The sequence below is a fragment of the Patiria miniata genome, unplaced genomic scaffold (assembly GCF_015706575.1).
Source record: "Patiria miniata isolate m_02_andy unplaced genomic scaffold, ASM1570657v1 HiC_scaffold_17, whole genome shotgun sequence".
NCBI lineage: Eukaryota > Metazoa > Echinodermata > Asteroidea > Valvatida > Asterinidae > Patiria > Patiria miniata.
Genome location: NW_024037055.1, coordinates 11,421,541 through 11,439,637, shown reverse-complemented (window position 1 = coordinate 11,439,637; position 18,097 = coordinate 11,421,541). Strand labels below are relative to the sequence as shown.

The 18,097-nt window shown below is 38.6% G+C and overlaps 1 protein-coding gene across 2 annotated transcripts in view; it reads left to right on the top strand.

Annotated features, from left to right (window-relative positions):
- Window positions 1–17,868, top strand: part of LOC119723825 (phospholipid scramblase 1-like) — an 83,171-nt gene extending 65,303 nt beyond the window's left edge. For both annotated transcript variants that reach the window (XM_038194702.1, XM_038194703.1), the window contains 2 exons: window positions 10,243–10,404; window positions 16,119–17,868. In XM_038194702.1, coding sequence (XP_038050630.1) covers window positions 10,243–10,404; window positions 16,119–16,184 — 228 coding nt within the window. In that variant the 3' untranslated portion in view covers window positions 16,185–17,868. The remainder of the gene's footprint in view (window positions 1–10,242; window positions 10,405–16,118) is intronic.
- The last annotated feature ends 229 nt before the right edge of the window (window positions 17,869–18,097 follow it).

Genomic DNA, 18,097 nt, shown 5'->3' with positions numbered 1-18,097 from the left:
ATAGGAGAGGTTGCAGACTTCCTGGTAGGCCTCTTTGAAAGTGATCTTGCTACAGCCACAGTTAAAAATTATCGGTCGGCTATAGCAGCTATTCATGGAGGATTCTCTGACGGTTCCTCGGTGTCAGATAATCAGAGTCTTAGCCAACTTGTCAAGGGGATGTTTGTGTCACGCCCCCCGACACGTAGGCTATTACCATCATGGGATCTCTTTGCCGTTTTATCAACCTTATCGAGACCCCCATTTGAACCAATGGGCAGCTCAACCTTGTTGCAGCTGTCGGTTAAAGTGTCATTTCTATTAGCAGTGGCTACGTCTAGACGACGTATCGAACTGCATTCGCTTACGGTGGAGACAGGTCATATCTGGTGGGAACCAGGGGGTGTACGCCTGGTTCCTAAAACAGGTTTTCTGACTAAAAATCAGTCGGAATCATTTTCACCTCCTGATATTTTTATGCCGGACATAAAATCTTTTTCGTCTGTCTCTCGTGACAAGCTTTGGTGTCCGGTCAGGGCCCTGAAATGGTACGTTGATAGAACTAAAACGCTCCGAAGCGGCCATTCACAGCTGTTTATTACAACGACTCCACCATACCGACCGGCCTCGCGTGATACGATTTCTCGCTGGTTGGTTACGGCCATCAAATCAGCAATAGACTCTCCAACGACAGATTCCGTTGGGTCAGTCCATGCACATGAGGTCAGGGCGACTTCTTCTTCCTGGGCCTTTTTTAAGGGTGTTTCTGTTAAAGATATTACACAGGCAGCGTGTTGGAAAACCCCCAACACCTTCACAGAGTGTTATTTGAAGGATGTCCTCCAGACGGAAGGCAGAGCCGGGAGAGTGGTGCTGAAGGCAGCGAGCCGAGCATCATCGTGTCCACAGGATCCTCTCCTACCCGGGACTTCCCTAGAATAGGTGAGTATCCACATCCTGACTACCGGGTATTTGCATTCATACATCTCATTGTGTTGAATATAAATGTATAGCTAAACACTCTTGTAACAAGGTCATTGATCTTTGACAAATTACCTTTTTGTATCAGTTTCCTTGTGCATGGGATTGGTTTGAAGTGCTTTAGAACTTGCTTTAAGAAGTGTCATGTACTAACGGTACTCTTCTTTGCAGGGTTCAACTGTATTATATCATAATACTTTACATTATGAGGCGTCCCCCCTTACAAGGGCTGACGTCCCGGTTAACATGTGAGGGTAATTAATATCCTTTACATGTAGATTTATTGGTTCTTTCCCCTGTCCGCCTTTGGACGGATCAGTGGGAGCCATCTGGGGTTACATTTCCATGTTTCGTGCCCCTGTGAGTAAGCAATAGCATCTCGCATGACCCACCTCCTTGACGGTGCTAGTCTATGCATAAGTAGTATTGCTCTACAGGTAAGTAGAGTGAAGTAGACTCCCCCCCCCCCCCCCCCCCACAGAAGTGTGGTTGGGGTCTACGAACGAATACTTACCTGTAGAGCATCCCTCCCCCCTACCCCACTCTTCTCGATGCCTTGGGTACTTTGTTGTATTCCGACTTAGCGCTCGAGAAAAGAGGACGCTCACGAGGCACGCATGCCACGGGGTATTATGGGTAGGGCGCCAGAGGGCGCTATTGTATATAACTCTTAGCGGAAAATACCTACCGGTAGGGGGAATATGCATAAGTAGTATTGCTCTACAGGTAAGTATTCGTTCGTAGACCCCAACCACACTTCTGTGGGGGGGGGGGGGATTTCACAATAAGGTTAGGGTTTATGTAGGCAAGACATTTTTAAGTCTATTCAAAATACCTATTCTTTTAGACACAGAGGATGCTACATGGTCAATATGTTCTGTCCATTTCATTTTACAATCAATGTGAACACCAAGATATTTATAAGAGGTTACTTGTTCCAGGTAAATGGTCATTTACAAAAAATATCAATATTAGGATGTTCACATCTGGCAAGTTTTGTACATGTTCTTCTAATGCAAAAATAGACAAAGTACATTTTAAAAGTAATTTTTTTTACAAGTATCTTTTAAAAATGTGGAAAAGCCTATGTCCTGTTCATCGAACACGCATAGCTCTAAGTTGGCTTTTTGTGCTGGCTTTTTGGCTTTTCCGCAAAAAAAGCGGAAAAGCCTTTCTTTTTGTTCTCATTTTTTAGCTGTTTCGGTGTACACACCGAAACAGCTCTTGTTTTCGTTAAGATTTTTTTTTTTCTTTTTTTTTCTTCTCCTTTTTCAGACTTTTTCTCCATAGGTTTAACACACGTTTCTTCTACCAATCCACTTTGCCACTTTTTAAAATCCGATTGATTTCAGACTTGGTACATACTTAGACCACCACCCACAGATGGTCCTAGAAGAAATTTGTGATCGTGACGTCATCAGGTGTCGGGTTACGTCACATTAAAGATGTATTTTTGCCCATATGTTTTGTACACGTTTTAAAACACTCCAGTTTGGCATCTTCGTAAATCCGATCGACTTTAAAATTAATTCATACTTGGACCACCACCCACAGATGGTCCTAGACGAATTTCGTGATCGTGACGTCATCAAGTGTCAGGTTACGTCACATTAAAGATGTATTTTTCCCCATAGGGTTTGTACACGTTTTAAAACGCTCCATTTCGGCACTTTTGTAAATCCGATCGACGTTAGACTTGGTACACACTTAGACGGTTTTTAGACCACCACCCACAGATGGTTCTAGAAGAAGTTTGTGATCGTGACGTCATCAAGTGTAAGGTTAAGTCACGTTAAAGATGTATTTTTCCCCATAGGGTTTGTACACGTTTTAAAACACTCCACTTTGGCACTTTCATAGATCTGATCGATGTTAGACTTGGTACACCCTTTGACTACCACCCACAGATGGTTGTGGGAGAAATTCGTGATCGTGCTTCATCAGGTGTCACGTTACCTCACATTAAAGATGCACATTTTCCCCATAGGTTTTGTACACGTTTTTCTTCAAACCATACACTCTGGCACTTTCACATGTCTGATTGACTTTAGACTTGGCACACACTAAGACCAGCAGCCGAAGATGGTCCCCGATGATGTGTTACAGATGGAAATCGAAGTAACATCATCATGACGTCATCACATTTCATGTGACGTCACATTAAAAGGGCATTTTCTTCGGCCTATATCTACAGAACCATGGGTTTGATTGGATTGTTACTTGAATGTACACACACCAGGATGTGTTACAGATGAAAATTCAAGTGATGGCATCATCAAATGTCATGTGACGTCCATTAAAGGGGCACTTTTCTATTAAAGGCCTTTATCTGCAGAACTGTATGCTCGATTTGGTTGTAAATTGATATGTACCAATGTGCTGTTATATGTGCGTTTGTAGTGACTTCCTAATTGCTCATCACGTGCACAGAGTGTTTCAAATATCCGAAACAGCTTGTGTTTGTCCACAAACACATTTCTAGTTTTTTCTTTCTTCTTTTTGTCGACTAAATCCCATAGACTTTGTACACGTTTTTTCTACACGCCACTTTTGGCATTAATCTTTGTCAGACATCATTCAAAGTTGGCATAAGCATAGTCCCTATAGCAAAGATGTGTCCCGAAGATTGACGTCATGGTGACGTCATCGACTAAATTGTTATAGATTTTTGAATATTTAATTTTTCCCATAGACTTTGTACACAGAAATTTGAAAAAAATTGTCGCTTTTCAAAGGGCATTTTCGACTCTTTGCCAGTTATTCATTTACACCACTCTTTGTCCATAATTCAAACAACATTGTGGAATGATGACGTCATGATGACGTCATCCTGTGTTTATTGATAGGCAATTAAATTGTGACACTTTTAATATTTAAAAATGCATAAGAAATCAGCCGTACGCGTCCGCAGCATTCTGTTGCCGGCAAGTGGTAGAGTAGGTTGAGGTCTTTATTTCATTCAGTGTGCGTGAAATCACGTGACCCTTGCTTCCGGTCGAAAAAGGCCAAAACCGGAAGTGGCTTATTATTTAAAAGTTGTAATAGATATGAACTTGCTTTTAATGGTGTTAGTCTCTTGGCTAAAAGTAGTCTTCAAATCATTTACCGTTGACGTCATGCAATCTTCGAGCGCCCTCTAGCGACAGGTTGAAAATTTGCAAAAATGTATTTTGAATAGATGTCTGTGGCGAAGTTTGTCGGAATTGCCTAAATATTGGTGTATATGATGACCTTGACCCACTTAAGACGTGTGCGAAGTTTTAGGCGAATGACGTCATCAGACCGGAAGTTATAATAAAAAGACCCTTTTTCATTTGAAAATTCCTGAAAAATCAACCATGGCAGTTTTTCTATTTGTTTTTACTTTAATTGTTGATTGAAGGGTAGGTCTAAAACATTTGAAAGTTTTGAGACGATAAGCGAACTCGAACATACCCTGCGCACGCTTAAAACTTCACGTTGACAATACCTCTGCTTCAAAACATGCACAGGACAGGACGTCCACAATGTACATGTACATGCACGTACGTTGTACATAGGCACATACATCATATGTCAATCAGCCTGCAGCGCAGTGTTGCTGAGGTCAAATCCTGTCCACAGTGACCGTTTTGGCCGATTTTTGGCTAACTTTGACAGATTTTATGTTCATGCATGCGCATAGACAGGGACGTATTATAGCACTTTGGGCATTAATCTTTGTCAGATATCATTAAAAGTTGGCATAAGCATAGTCCCTATAACCAAGATGTGTCCCGAAGAGTGACGTCATGGTGACGTCATCAAGTGATTTATTATGGATTTATGAATAATTAATTTTTCTCATAGACTTTGTACACAGCTTTCTCCACAATTCTTTCCCTATACAACACTGATATATCTTACTGAGTAGTTCTGAACTTCGGCCGAGAATTACTATGAGAAGGAAAAAGAAATCGTATTTTTTTACGTTTGCCATTTGATTGAAAATATTCCCAAGAGTCAGAATATCAAGTAATATTTTATAAAAAAGTTTCAGTTTAAAAGCAAATCACGTATTTAAAGGTGCAGTTTTTCTGCTGTGGGATTTTTAACCCATTGACTTTGTACACGTTTTCAAGCCACCATTTTTATAACTTGGCGATCTGGAATCGTCATCAAAGTTACAGCCAAGGAAGACCCTCATACAAAAATTATGCCAAGACTATGACGTCACGATGACGTTATCACCTAATTTTTTTTATTGATTTTTGAAAATTTACGTACATATTGTGAATTCTTATATCTACAGAAATGTAAGTCCAATTGGGTTGAAACTTGGTATGTGGTTATACCAGGATGTGTTATAGATTAAAAATGAGGTGACGTCATGATGACGTCATCCTGAGATTTTATATGAATATTTATTTTTTTGGACCTTTTAGCCATATCTCCCTAATGCAACATGCAAAATGCAAAATTCTTTTTTGCATTTGGTCTGTTATGTAATAGCTATTCGCACAAAACTTGAAATTGTGTGACGTCATCATGACATCATCAAAATGCGATTTTTCAAAACTCATATAAGGAAAGGTCCAATTGTCATGAAACTTGGTGGGTAGGTAGTTAATCATACTAGTATGCAAAGTTCTAAGTGACGTCACGATGACGTCATCAAAAATTTTTTAAAAATTGTCGATTTTCAAAGCGCTTTTTCGACTCTTTGCCAATAATTTATTCAGATCACTCTTTGTCCAAGCAAAGACCTTGTACACACGCACATACATCGTATTGCCGAGGTCAGATCCTGTCCACAGTGACCGTTTTAGCCGATTTTCGGCTAACTTTGACAGATTTTATGTTCATGCATATTCAGGGCATATTATTGATTTAAAAAAATCATAATGCGGAAAAGCCCTATGTTCTGTTGCAAACAGACATAGACCTCTAGTCTTTCTTCTTTTTGTTGCCTAAACCCCAAAGACTTTGTACACGTTTTTTCTCACCGCCAATTTTGGCATTAATCTTTGCCGTACGACATTCAAAGTCAGCATAGCCATAGTCCTTATAGCATAGTTGTGTCCCGAAGAGTGACGTCATTATACGTCATCATGGGACACATGACGTCATCACAAACGTGCATATTTTGAAGTACTATATCTACAGAACTGTAAGTCCAATTGGGTCGAAACTTGGTATGTAGTTAGACCGGGATGTGTTATAGGTAAACATTGAGGTGACGTCATGAAGACGTCATCGAGTGATTTTATATGAATTTGGACCTTTAAGCCATATCTCACGAACGCAACATGCAAAATTCAAAATTCTTTTTGTATTTGGTTCGTTAGGTAATAGATATTTGCACAAAATTTTGAAAAGTGTATGGCGTCATCATGACGTCATCAAAAATGCGATTTTTCAAAACACATATAAGGAAAAGTTCGATCGTCATGAAACTTGGTGGGTAGGTAGATAATAGTACTAGTATGCAAAGTCCGAAGTGACGTCACGATGACATCATCGGTTGATTCTTTAATGATTTTTTTAATATTCATAATTTTATTCTGCTTCCAAAATTGCACACTTCCTTTCATTGGATTGACTTGTAAACTTGGTTCAAACGAAAACCACAATGACAAAATGTGCATTGAGAAGGGCTTTCAAGATGACGTTATCGCAGGGCATGTGACGTCATGTGATAAAGCTTTATTTTTGGAATTATTCTAAGCATTGTGAACAACCTTTATAAATACTCTAAAAAGTGACTGCAAAAGACAAACTTAGCATAAAATTTATAAAATGTGAAAAAGCCCTGCGTTCTGTTTTCAAACAGACATACAGCTCTAGTTTCTCTTCCCCCCCCCCAAAAAAAACGTTTTTCCCCATAAGGATAGCACATGTTTTCGTTCTACAAGTCACTTTTGGACTTTTTCAAATCCGATCGACTTCAAACCTGGCACGCACTTAGACCACCATCTGAAGATGTGTGCCGAATCATGACGTCATGATGACGTCATCACGTGTCACGTGACGTCATCCTAAAAGTGCCTATTTTAAGGCCCTATATCTTCACAACCGGAAGTCCGATTGGAATCAAACTTGGTATGCAGGTATTCCGGACACATGTTATAGACAAAAATTGCAGTGACGTCATCATGTGATTTTATATGATGTATTCAATTTGTGGACCTTTTAGTCGTATCTCATCAACGGATGGTAGTTAATTCGAAATTCTTTTGTAAGGTTTGTTTCGTCATAGATAGATACAGAAAATTTCGAAAAATTGGTGACGTCAATCATGACATCATCAAAAACATGATTTTTTTAAAAACATATAAGGGTATGTCCGATCGCTGTGAAACTTGGTTGGTAGGTAGGTACTGATAATAGTATTCAATATCTGAAGTGACGTCATCATGACATCATCAACTGATTTTTTTTATTAATTTTAATTTTTTTTAATGTTTTCCTCTTATTACAAAAACTAACATAAAATACCCTCAGATTGACTTCAAGGGAGACCAAGACCCTAAGTTTGTATTGTTTCTAAACAAGTTATGTCGTTATTACTCATATGACATCATCTACATTTTGCTAATTTACTTCTTAATTAACACCAAATTCACTTCTAGACAGTCAAATATTTTTTTAAAAGAATACATATGTACCTGTACATTCGACTTGGATGAAACTCCTTCATGGCAGTTGATGCTAAAACGGTCGAAACAGCTCAGTGTTTGTCCACAAACACATTTCTAGTTAGCTGTCATTTCAATTGGGAACAGCTACTGTTTTCGTTAAAGCTTTTTTCCCCTTTTTAGCTGTTCCCAATTTCAATTTATGCCGGGAACAGCTATTGTTTTTGTTAAAGATTTTTTTGTTCATTTTTTTTTAAGACAGAGAAACTCAAGCATTAAAGATTCTTTTAAGCATGTTTTATGCTGTTTATGGTGCAAAATGGTCTTTGAGACGGCATAATTTTTTTAAATTAGCAACCAGCACGCGATAACTGGGCATCCTGAGCCTGCCATACATCATGTACATTTCTAGCACTGCGTGTGTTTTTATGGACAATGTATCATACTCGACCTTGTGCATGCGAGGTGAAGTTTGTCCGTGTAGTCTGAGTACCATCCGTTGTTATAGAGCGGTCATGGGTGGCTTGTGCGTAAAGTGCTCGCCTCTCACCAAGGTGACCACGGTTCGAATCCTAGCCGCGGATCGCATGTGAGTAGAGTTGTGCGTTGGTTCTCTCCTGTGCCACGAGGGTTTTTCTCTGGGCCCTCTGGTTTTCCTCCCCCCGGAAAAATCAAACACTTTCGATCTCAGGCTGTGCTCCGTGGTCATATATGGGTCGATGTGGCCGGCAGCCATAGGCGCCTTCACGTGCCAGCGGCCCGACCACGTTGTAGCCGCGTTCTTCGCAATTCAGCATACCAGCTGCGAGTAAGGATGATTAGCCTCCCAAATTATTATTATTCCATAGAGACCATAGGCTACAGGTACACATCGAGTGGTTTATCGTAAATGCAACTAGGGTTTTAATGACTGGAAAACGGCTGCTACCCCCAATCCGCCATAAAGCAATAAAAGAATTCACATCATGCATTAAATGAAAGCGTTCAGAAGGACATTTAGTCAGACGTCTTTCAAACATTCAATATGATGGCACAAGTTTTAAAATATTATATCAAGATGCGTTTCTAGACTCTTTAGATACAAATAAGGTGTTTGAGAGAGGATGTTTGAAAAGTATAAATTTTCTTTTTCTAATCTCCTTACATGATGCACGCTTTGATAAACCCCATTCCCATCTCTACTCGTCCATCGTCGGACACATAAACTGGTTCCCGTATGTAGTTTGTGCATCTAATATTAAAAACAAAATGACTCAAGACTTGACTTGACTTTGATAAAAATTGACTGGGGACTTGACTTGACTTGGAAAAAAATGACTTGGTTACAACTCTGCTATTTGCGATGTCATGAGTGACTTAATACTTGAGAACATAGGACGCTCACAAGGCATACTTGCTGCGGGGCACTATGGGTAGGATGCTAGAGGACGCTATTGTGTAAACTCTTAACGTGAATACATGCCGGTCTAAGAAATATGCATAAGTAGAGTGCTCTACAGGTAAGTATTAGTTCAAAGACCCCATCCCCACTTCCAAGGCTGAGGAAACTACTTTTTCTGTTCAAAAACAGAACTCCAATTTTTTTTCGTTTTTCCTGGCCATTCATTTATACACATTCATATTCATGACAGTTAAATGCTTTGGAGTACAGTAAACATGAACAAAAAGAGCACATATATTCAAGTATTAAAGGGTTTATGCAATGATTTTTTTCTAAGGAACACATTTTGTGCAACTTCATATTCCACTTAAATGTATGAAAACTATTTGACATCACTTTTGGGTTAATTTTATTAACCCAAGCGCACTTCTTTGAACATTAAACAAATTTTCATACTTTAGATGGTTTACACATGCATTGCTTACAGAACCAATTTTCACCATTTATGCGAGGCCCATTCTGCGTTGACTACTGAAAAAATATTTGTGCATGACAAATTTGAATGAAATATTTCACATATTTTATTCAAGTCAATCTATAAGATAAGCGTCTCTGAATTGGGATGGAGCCACCCTTCCTCTCACTCATCAAAAATTCTGACAACTCTTTGTGTTGAAATAGCTGTAACATTAGTTCATGAAAATGGAATTCGCATTAGCATTAAAATAAAAAAGGTAACAAAATACCCTTAAAATGACAAAATGAAAATTGAAAATAAGGGTAAATGGGACACAAAGGTGCATTTTCAAGGATTGCATTAAAACATAAATCCATACATGGACCCTTTAACCTGTACATCTTAAGCGCTGAAAGCTAATGTCCGTGATGCTCTGTTAGTGAGTCCGGATATGCTAAATTTCACAAAATCTTATGCATTTACCTGATTTTGTCAAGCAAGTGTAAAAGAGATGATGAATGAAATAAGATTATAAAATGGTGATGAAAGACTGAGGGGCTATTAAATGTGTTTATAAAAAATGTATTTACCTTAAAAACACTTTCATTAGATGCATCACTAAGGATGGTGCTTTTCCCAAATACCTTTCGTACATCCTGTAATAAATGACACCACAATTTGCTTCCAAGCAAAAGTTGAAAAAGCTTCTTGCCATTTCGTTTAGATACTTCTTTACGTATTTGTCTAGTTTTACTTCTTCAATCAATTTTTGTCAGTCATAAGAAATGAAATTCCTCAATCAAAAGAAAATGCCTGCATCATTGACTTTTTACAATTTATTTTAACAGGTTCTTTCAGCAGATGGTAACACAAAAGTTGGGAAAATATCAAAGCAGTGGAGTGGATTTGCCAAAGAAGCATTCACTGATGCTGATAACTTCGGTATTTCGTTTCCGATGGATTTGGACGTGAAAATGAAGGCGGTTATGTTGGGAGCATGCTTCCTGATTGTAAGTATGGATAAAACACTTTTGTGTTTAAATTTAAGAAAATGTGGTGTGTTTTTATGCCCCGCGGTGAAGCCGAAGGGGCATACTGTTTCCGCCGTGGGGGTGTGTGTGTGTGTGTGGGGGGGGGGGGTGTGTGTGTCCGGATAGATCTTGTCAGTGCGATAACTTGAGAAATACTTTACATATGAACTTCAAATTTGGTTTGTGGATTGTCCTTGGCAATCTTAAGAAGCCTGCATTTGGGGCCGAAAGGTCAAGGGTCAAGGTCACAGTGGCTAAAACAAAAGAAATTTTGTCAGCACGATAACTTGAGAAATACTTTACAGGTGAACTTCAAATTTGATTTGTGGATTGTTCTTGTAATCCGAAAAAGCCTTTTGCATTGGGGGTCGAAAGGTCAAGGGTCAAGGTCACAGTGGCTAAAACAATAGAAATCCTGTATTTATTCTGAGATCATAGGGATTCATCCATATAAAACCTACAGAAAACACTAATGTTGTCAATGAACGTTCCATGTGACCAAGGTACATGTAGGTTGATGTTAAAAGAGTGGTGTTATGTCATGGGAGCAGTCACGGTTGCGGGGCATTTGTGTTTGTCAACACACCTGACTTGTTTTCAAACATTTTCTCCTTAGTAGCAAGTCAAAAAGTTGCAAATTTGTCCTCCGCAATATTATTGCCCATTTGAAATGTTGATGCCTCAGAAGTGCAAACAGAGAAATTGTGTGTTAATGTTTTACTTCAAGACTTATTTAGGGTTACAGATTTGCAGGAAAACAAAACGATTCTCCAAACAAATCACCTCAAGGTCATCAGTCAATTTCAAACTTTGTCCAAAACTAGATGTGTCTGTTTTTGTCAGATATCTCTGTTTAATGATTTGTATTGGTAATGATTGGTCAAACGTCTGTACACAGACCTGTTTGCAAATATTGTGTAATCATATACATCATATACATGAGGTGAGAACACCTGTACCATTGATCCAAAGTGAAACTCTTTCAGAAGTTGGGGGGTTTTTTTGAGGAAAATTGGGTGAAATTACAGATGTAAGATTTAAAATTAAGTTGTGCTCAATTATTGTTTATATAGCATGTTAAATATAAATTACATGTATTAATTATTGTACAAGCTTTGCCTAATATCTGCCTGCAACACTCTCATTCGTGTTGTAGTATTTTATATCACGAAAAAATGCGTAGACTCACATGAACACACTGTTTAATGCAATAGGGTTCTGCTTAACGCTTGAATAGAGGGTGTTACAACTGATAATGTAGTAACCAACGGATGACGTATCACCGCCCGATAATGTATCACAAATTAACTGATCAACATTGTATCACTATTAAATCGATGATGTAGCAAAAGTTAACTGATAGTGTAGTAAAATTTGTATCCGATAATGTAATTAACAAAAAATGTATCCAACAATTTATCGCCTGTATTTGCCTGCAACCCCCTATTGGGTCCCTCTTTTGTTTGTATTTAACTTTTCAACACCTTCCATATGTTTTGTACACGATCGGGAATTGCAGACCCTATTGTCCTCTATTCAACATCCCCTATTGGATGCAGAAACAAAGTCATATCAACCGTCATACTGAGTGTTTTATATTACTCTGACAACATGATGGCGTCATCAGGTGTCAAGGACAAGCGATTTTAGCTGAAGAATGACCAATTAATTTCTTTCATATATTACTCTTGGACGAAATAATCAATGATGGTTGTGTATTGTACATCGGAGAGGGGTTGTTCTCCGTGTCTATTGCAGCTCGGTGCTAACAATTCAAAAAATATCGTGAACAAGACACCTCGAAAACAGATTTTGATTCGTACATATATATCGAACACACACATATCGAATGGCATGTGTGTAGCCAAGCTACCGCGTGTAACCTGAGCTCCCACTAAAGATACAATGTAACAAGTTAAACCGTTCTTTGGGTTTTACGCGGCAATTATCCTCAAATAAATCACTGAAAAGGCACCCATTGGTTGAGCCTTGTGGGTTTTCATAGACATCATGCGCGTATGGGGGTTATGACTCCGGGAGTAATGAAAATCCATATTTCCAATACGAAGAAGAAAATGTCTGGTTGTGCAAAACAGATTCATTCATTGTTTTCTTATTTGTCCATCCACTGACTTAAGTTAGATTGAACGCATAACTTACTATTTTGGTGAGAGGGGGAGGGTTCTTTTTCGTATTTTTTATATTCCCCTTTAGGAAATACTTTGCAATGCCCCCCCCCCCACACACACACACACAACTTCCCGGATACGCCCCTGAAAAAAAGGACAGTAAACAATGTATTGTTGTTTTTCTATTTGAGATTTGTTTGAATTTTGTAAGTGCAACAATAATTGGGCCCGTGCAAACAATAAGACATAAACAAACATTTGTACATACCTTTTGCCAAATACCTTGGATCCATGGTAGCATCCAGCGCAACCGACCTCAAAAGACGCAAGGCACTGGCCTGGACGACTTTTTGGAAGTTGAAACAGCTGTGGAGAAGCCCCTCCTTACCAATTATCACCAAAATGAAGTTGTTCAACACAACATGCATCACAGTTCTATGGATGTGAGACATGGGTTATCTCCAAAGACATGGAAAGCAAAATAAATGCTCTTGCCACCTCTTGCTACCGCATTATGCCGAGCTTCAAGCGCACCGACCATGTCCCCAATGCCATCATCTATACTATGACTGGATCGTGTAAGAACTTTATTTAGTTCGGCAGCTCAAGTTCCTTGGGCACATGCTCCGCATGCCAGACCATGAGCCTGCAAAAGTGTATGCCTTTTATACACCACCCCAGGGGAGAAGGAAACCAGGAAGACAACGCACATCATACCTAACTTATATTCAACGCTTGCTTGGAGATAGTGATGGCATGCTGCGACCAGACCAAATCGCAACACTTGCCCAAGATCGCAGTTATTGGAAGAAGCTTGTAGTCGCCTGCTCCACAGCCGAAGGATGATGATGATGATACCTTTTCACATACTGATACATTATTGGTTGATTTTGATACATTATCTGTTGATAGTATCCGTTTTGTGGTGATACATTATCGTATACATTTTTTTTGGTAACTACATTATCCGTCGACATGTGATACAGTATCAGATACAAATTTTACTACACTATCAGTCAATTGTTGCTACATTATCGGTTAGTGATACGATATCAGTCAATGTGTGATACATTATCGGGCGGTGATACGTTATCCGTTAGTTACTACATTATCAGTTGTCGGTTAGCGATACAGTATCAGTCAATTGTTGTTACGTTATCCGTTGGTTATGACATTTTTAAGTTGTAAACTGCGCGTCGTTATCTGTGTCCATCGCAGTTCAGTGCCAAAAAGGTGAAACATATTGCGAACAAGACACCTCGACAACAGATTCTCGATGCTGCCATTTTGATTCGTACATGTTATACACATACATATCGAATGGCATGTGTATAGCCAATCTACAACAGGAAATGATCGTGTAACCTGAGATGCCACAAAACATAAAATGTAAGAAGTTTAACCATTCCTTTTGTTTACGCGGCAATCATCCTTAAATGAGCCACAAAAAGGCACCCTTCGTTGCGCCTCGAGGGTTTTCATAGACCGCATTCAGTAAACAACGTATTGTTGTTTTCCATTTGAGATTTGTTTGAATTTGTGAGTGCAACGATAATTTAGCACGTGCAGACAATGAGACATAAACAAACATCAATCATCGGTTAGTGATACAATATCAGTTAATTTGTGATGCATTATCGGTTGGTGATATGTTATCCGTTGGTTACTACATTATCAGTTGTAACACAGTTTGTCCACAAACATTAGTCTATTTTTTTTTATGCCCCGCGGCGAAGCCGAAGGGGCATACTGTTTCCGCCTTGTCCTTCCGTGTGTGGGTGGGTTGGTGTGAGTTTGTCTTACATACGCAGTGTGGACTTCCGAACAAAAGACGTCCACATAATGTAGGTAGCACCGACGTTGTGTGGACTTGCCCACGTCCACACAGTGTTTCCCCATTTCTGGAAAACAGGTTTAGAGGCATTTTTGGGTTAGGTTTATCTGTAGCAGAATGAAGAGAAACACTAAAGGGAATCATAGAAAAAAAATTGGGTTGAAAGAGTTTTCACAGTTTGAGAAAAATGAGTTTTTTCACTGGTTTTTCTTAACTACACGAAAGCAATGGAAAGTCCACACTAGTCATGTGAAACAAGTGTGAGTTTGTCTTACATACGCAGTGTGGACTTCCGAACAAAAGACGTCCACATAATGTAGGTAGCACCGACGTTGTGTGGACTTACCCCACGTCCACACAGTGTTTCCCCATTTCTGGAAAACAGGTTTAGAGGCATTTTTGGGTTAGGTTTATCTGTAGCAGAATGAAGAGAAACACTAAAGGGAATCATAGAAAAAAAATTGGGTTGAAAGAGTTTTCACAGTTTGAGAAAAATGAGTTTTTTCACTGGTTTTTCTTAACTACACGAAAGCAATGGAAAGTCCACACTAGTCATGTGAAACAAGTATGGGTGGGTGGGTGTGTGCGTGCGTGTGTGTGTCCGGACAAATCTTGTCAGCGCGATAACTTGAGAAATACTTTACATGTGAACTTCAAATTTGGTTTGTGGATCGTTCTTGGTATTCCAAATAGGCCTATTGCATTGGGGGTCGAAAGGTCAGGGTCAAGGTCACAGAGGCTAAAACAATAGAAATCTTGTATTTATTCTGAGATCAAAGGGATAGGGATTAATTCATATAAAACCTACAGAAGACACTAATGCTGTCAACGAACGTTCCATGTGACCAAGGTACATACATGTAAGTTGATGTTAAAAGAGTGGTGTTATATCATGGGAACAGTCACGGTTGCGGGGCATTTGTGTTTGTAAACACACCTGACTTGTTTTATTTTTCAGTCATTTTGCCCATAGTATTTGTATATTTTTTTTGTTCTCGGCACTTTGGGCACTAAAATCAATCGGATTGCGACCACCATCCACAGATGTGTGCCGAACATTGACGTATCATGACGTCATCACGAGTAACGTGACGTCATATTAAAAGTGCATATTTTGAAGGTCTATATCTACAGAACAATAGGTCCAATTGGGTTGAAATTGGTATGTACCTAGACCGGGGGTGTGTTATAGATGAAAATTGAAGATACGTCATGATGACATCATCACATCAAAGGTGCATTCTTCTACGGCCTATGTCTACATAACTAATTGGTCCTGATCAATCTGCATTTTTGTACCGTATTTATTATATTAGTTTTAATATAAATAATAATTACCGGCAATGGGGTAATAGGGAGACTTTCCCATAGACTTGTGCACAAAAATTTTCCGATTTAAATATTCCCTTGTCCTTTTTCCACGAATTTCGGTATTTTTACTAATTAGACCACGAGCAACAAATATCAACATTTTTCCTCTAAAGGGGGGCTGCGCCAATAGGGAGACACCTAGGTGTCTCCCTATTAATCCCGTGCCTCCCTACTATCGAAATTTCTTCGCTAACGTGTCTCCCTAATTTGTAGGAATAACCATTTGTAGGAATAACCTCAACGAGGAACCTTATCCCGCTTATGCATGTGCTTGGATTTGCATATGATACGACTCATCGAGTTATTAATAGGTGCCTTATAGTATCCAAATTTTAAATTTCCGTTTGTTTGTTTTTCAGGACTTCATGTTTTTTGAACGATCTGGAAATAAGAAAGACCAAAAGAAGGCTGGTATGTTGCACTAAATTATATCAAGTTTCAAAGTATCTGGTGAGTATATGGGTCAAAAGGACGTTAGACATCTGATGCTCAAGATTTAAAATTTTTATCTTTTTTTTCACATCGTATTTTCATTATTGTATAATAGTCACTTTTTTTCAATGATACATCATTGCATATTTTTTTCTGATAGGCTGTCTGAAAACAAACATATACAGTTTTGCCTTACGTAGAGCTTGTTAATAGATTAGTATATATTTACCTCAAGGCATCGATTTATGTCATGCAAGATTTCAAACAACCAGGGTTTAAAAAATATATATATCTGTAAATGTAAGACATTATGTAGATTTCTGTGACCTAAACCTTTGAAATATGGCTATTTTTAGAAAATGGAACACTCCACTTTGGCAAGTCTCTTGTATCTCCATTTCATTCTTTGTAACAGAAATGAAACATTGGACCGATGCATCTTATGCGGTCATGTTGTCTTTGAAGCACAAAACCAGTACATTGGATAAAGTAGTAGGTGCAAGCAAAACAAACAGTCATTTGCCGACTTGAAATTGTCTGTTTTTAGAGGCTAGCTCAGAAGCATAACATTCACAATCTTGTGCTGTTTCTCTGACTGCAATGTAGTTTCTGGACTTACAAGATTTGTTAAACCGGTGAAAACCGTTGGATGGAGGTATTCGTGATGATATGGTACAGCTTCTCTGTTAATGGTAAAGTGATTACAATGACAGGTTGCCCCTTGACTATTTGGGGTTCAAGATCATGGTGCTTTTACTGAGACATGTCATGGTGTCAGCTACTGAGACATGCGGCACTTCAAAGAAACCTTGTATCACTGCAACCAAGTTGTAATTGATAAAGTCCTTTGCAGAAAGTGGTCCTTCAAGTGATGTTCCTATTTGATGTACAATCAGCCGGTGTGTTGTTTAACTACAGGATGACCATGTCACTACCCACACGACTCTCTGTCATGATGCCTTCTCCTTCCTCTTCTGCTCAAGAGTTGTCCTGTTTTGTTTTCTTGTGGCATTCCTCATGCATATTGAATATGAATTGATGGAATATTTTGTAGTCACTGCAAAAAAAAAGTATATTTCTTATTGTCCAGTGAGGTCGTCGTGATAAAGGATAAAAAAAAATTATACAAAATCATACAAATCAATTTAACTGTTTTCCGTTTTGTGTTGGGGAGCCATACATAACAAAAATCAGAAAGTAATTTCATTACATAGAATAAGACTTATTTTAAAATATAAGTAACGTCATGAGAATCAATATTCATATGATTATCTATAATAACCAAGGTGCATGAGTTGCATGGTTAAATAAATTACTGTAGTTACATTAACTTTTATTGTCTCGCCTGAACTTTGTTCAGGAAAGAGACTATGTAGCATGTATGTATGTATGTATGTATGTATGCGGTATTTTGGTTGAAGTTCGTAAAATTGGTCTCATTGCAAAAAGTTGAAGTCCAATTGGAACCAAACTTGGGTCATAGATGCAACATGGCAACCTTCATACTGATTAGTCCACTCTTTAAAAGATAATCGCGAAAGCAGGCAGGACTCATGGTTCGAGAACAATCTGGTTTAAATAAATAGAAGTAAATTATACTCACTGTTACTGCATGAATGTGTTTTACGTATCTGTATTCAAATCGTTTAATAATAGTTTGCACCCAGTGCTACTTTAGATGAGTGAGTCAGAGGTGACATTTATTAGAGGGAAACAATACTATTATTGGAAAACAAAGACTGTTGTTTTTCTTTGGGCAAAGTTAATGCAACACTTGAAGTGACTGAACCCCCCCCCCCCCCCCAAGGAAGAAATTGTTTTGTGTTGAGATGTGGAGAATAACCAGAAAGCAATAATAAGCGTGTTTTTTTGTGTTACAAATGCAGGGTGATCGGGTAGACAACTA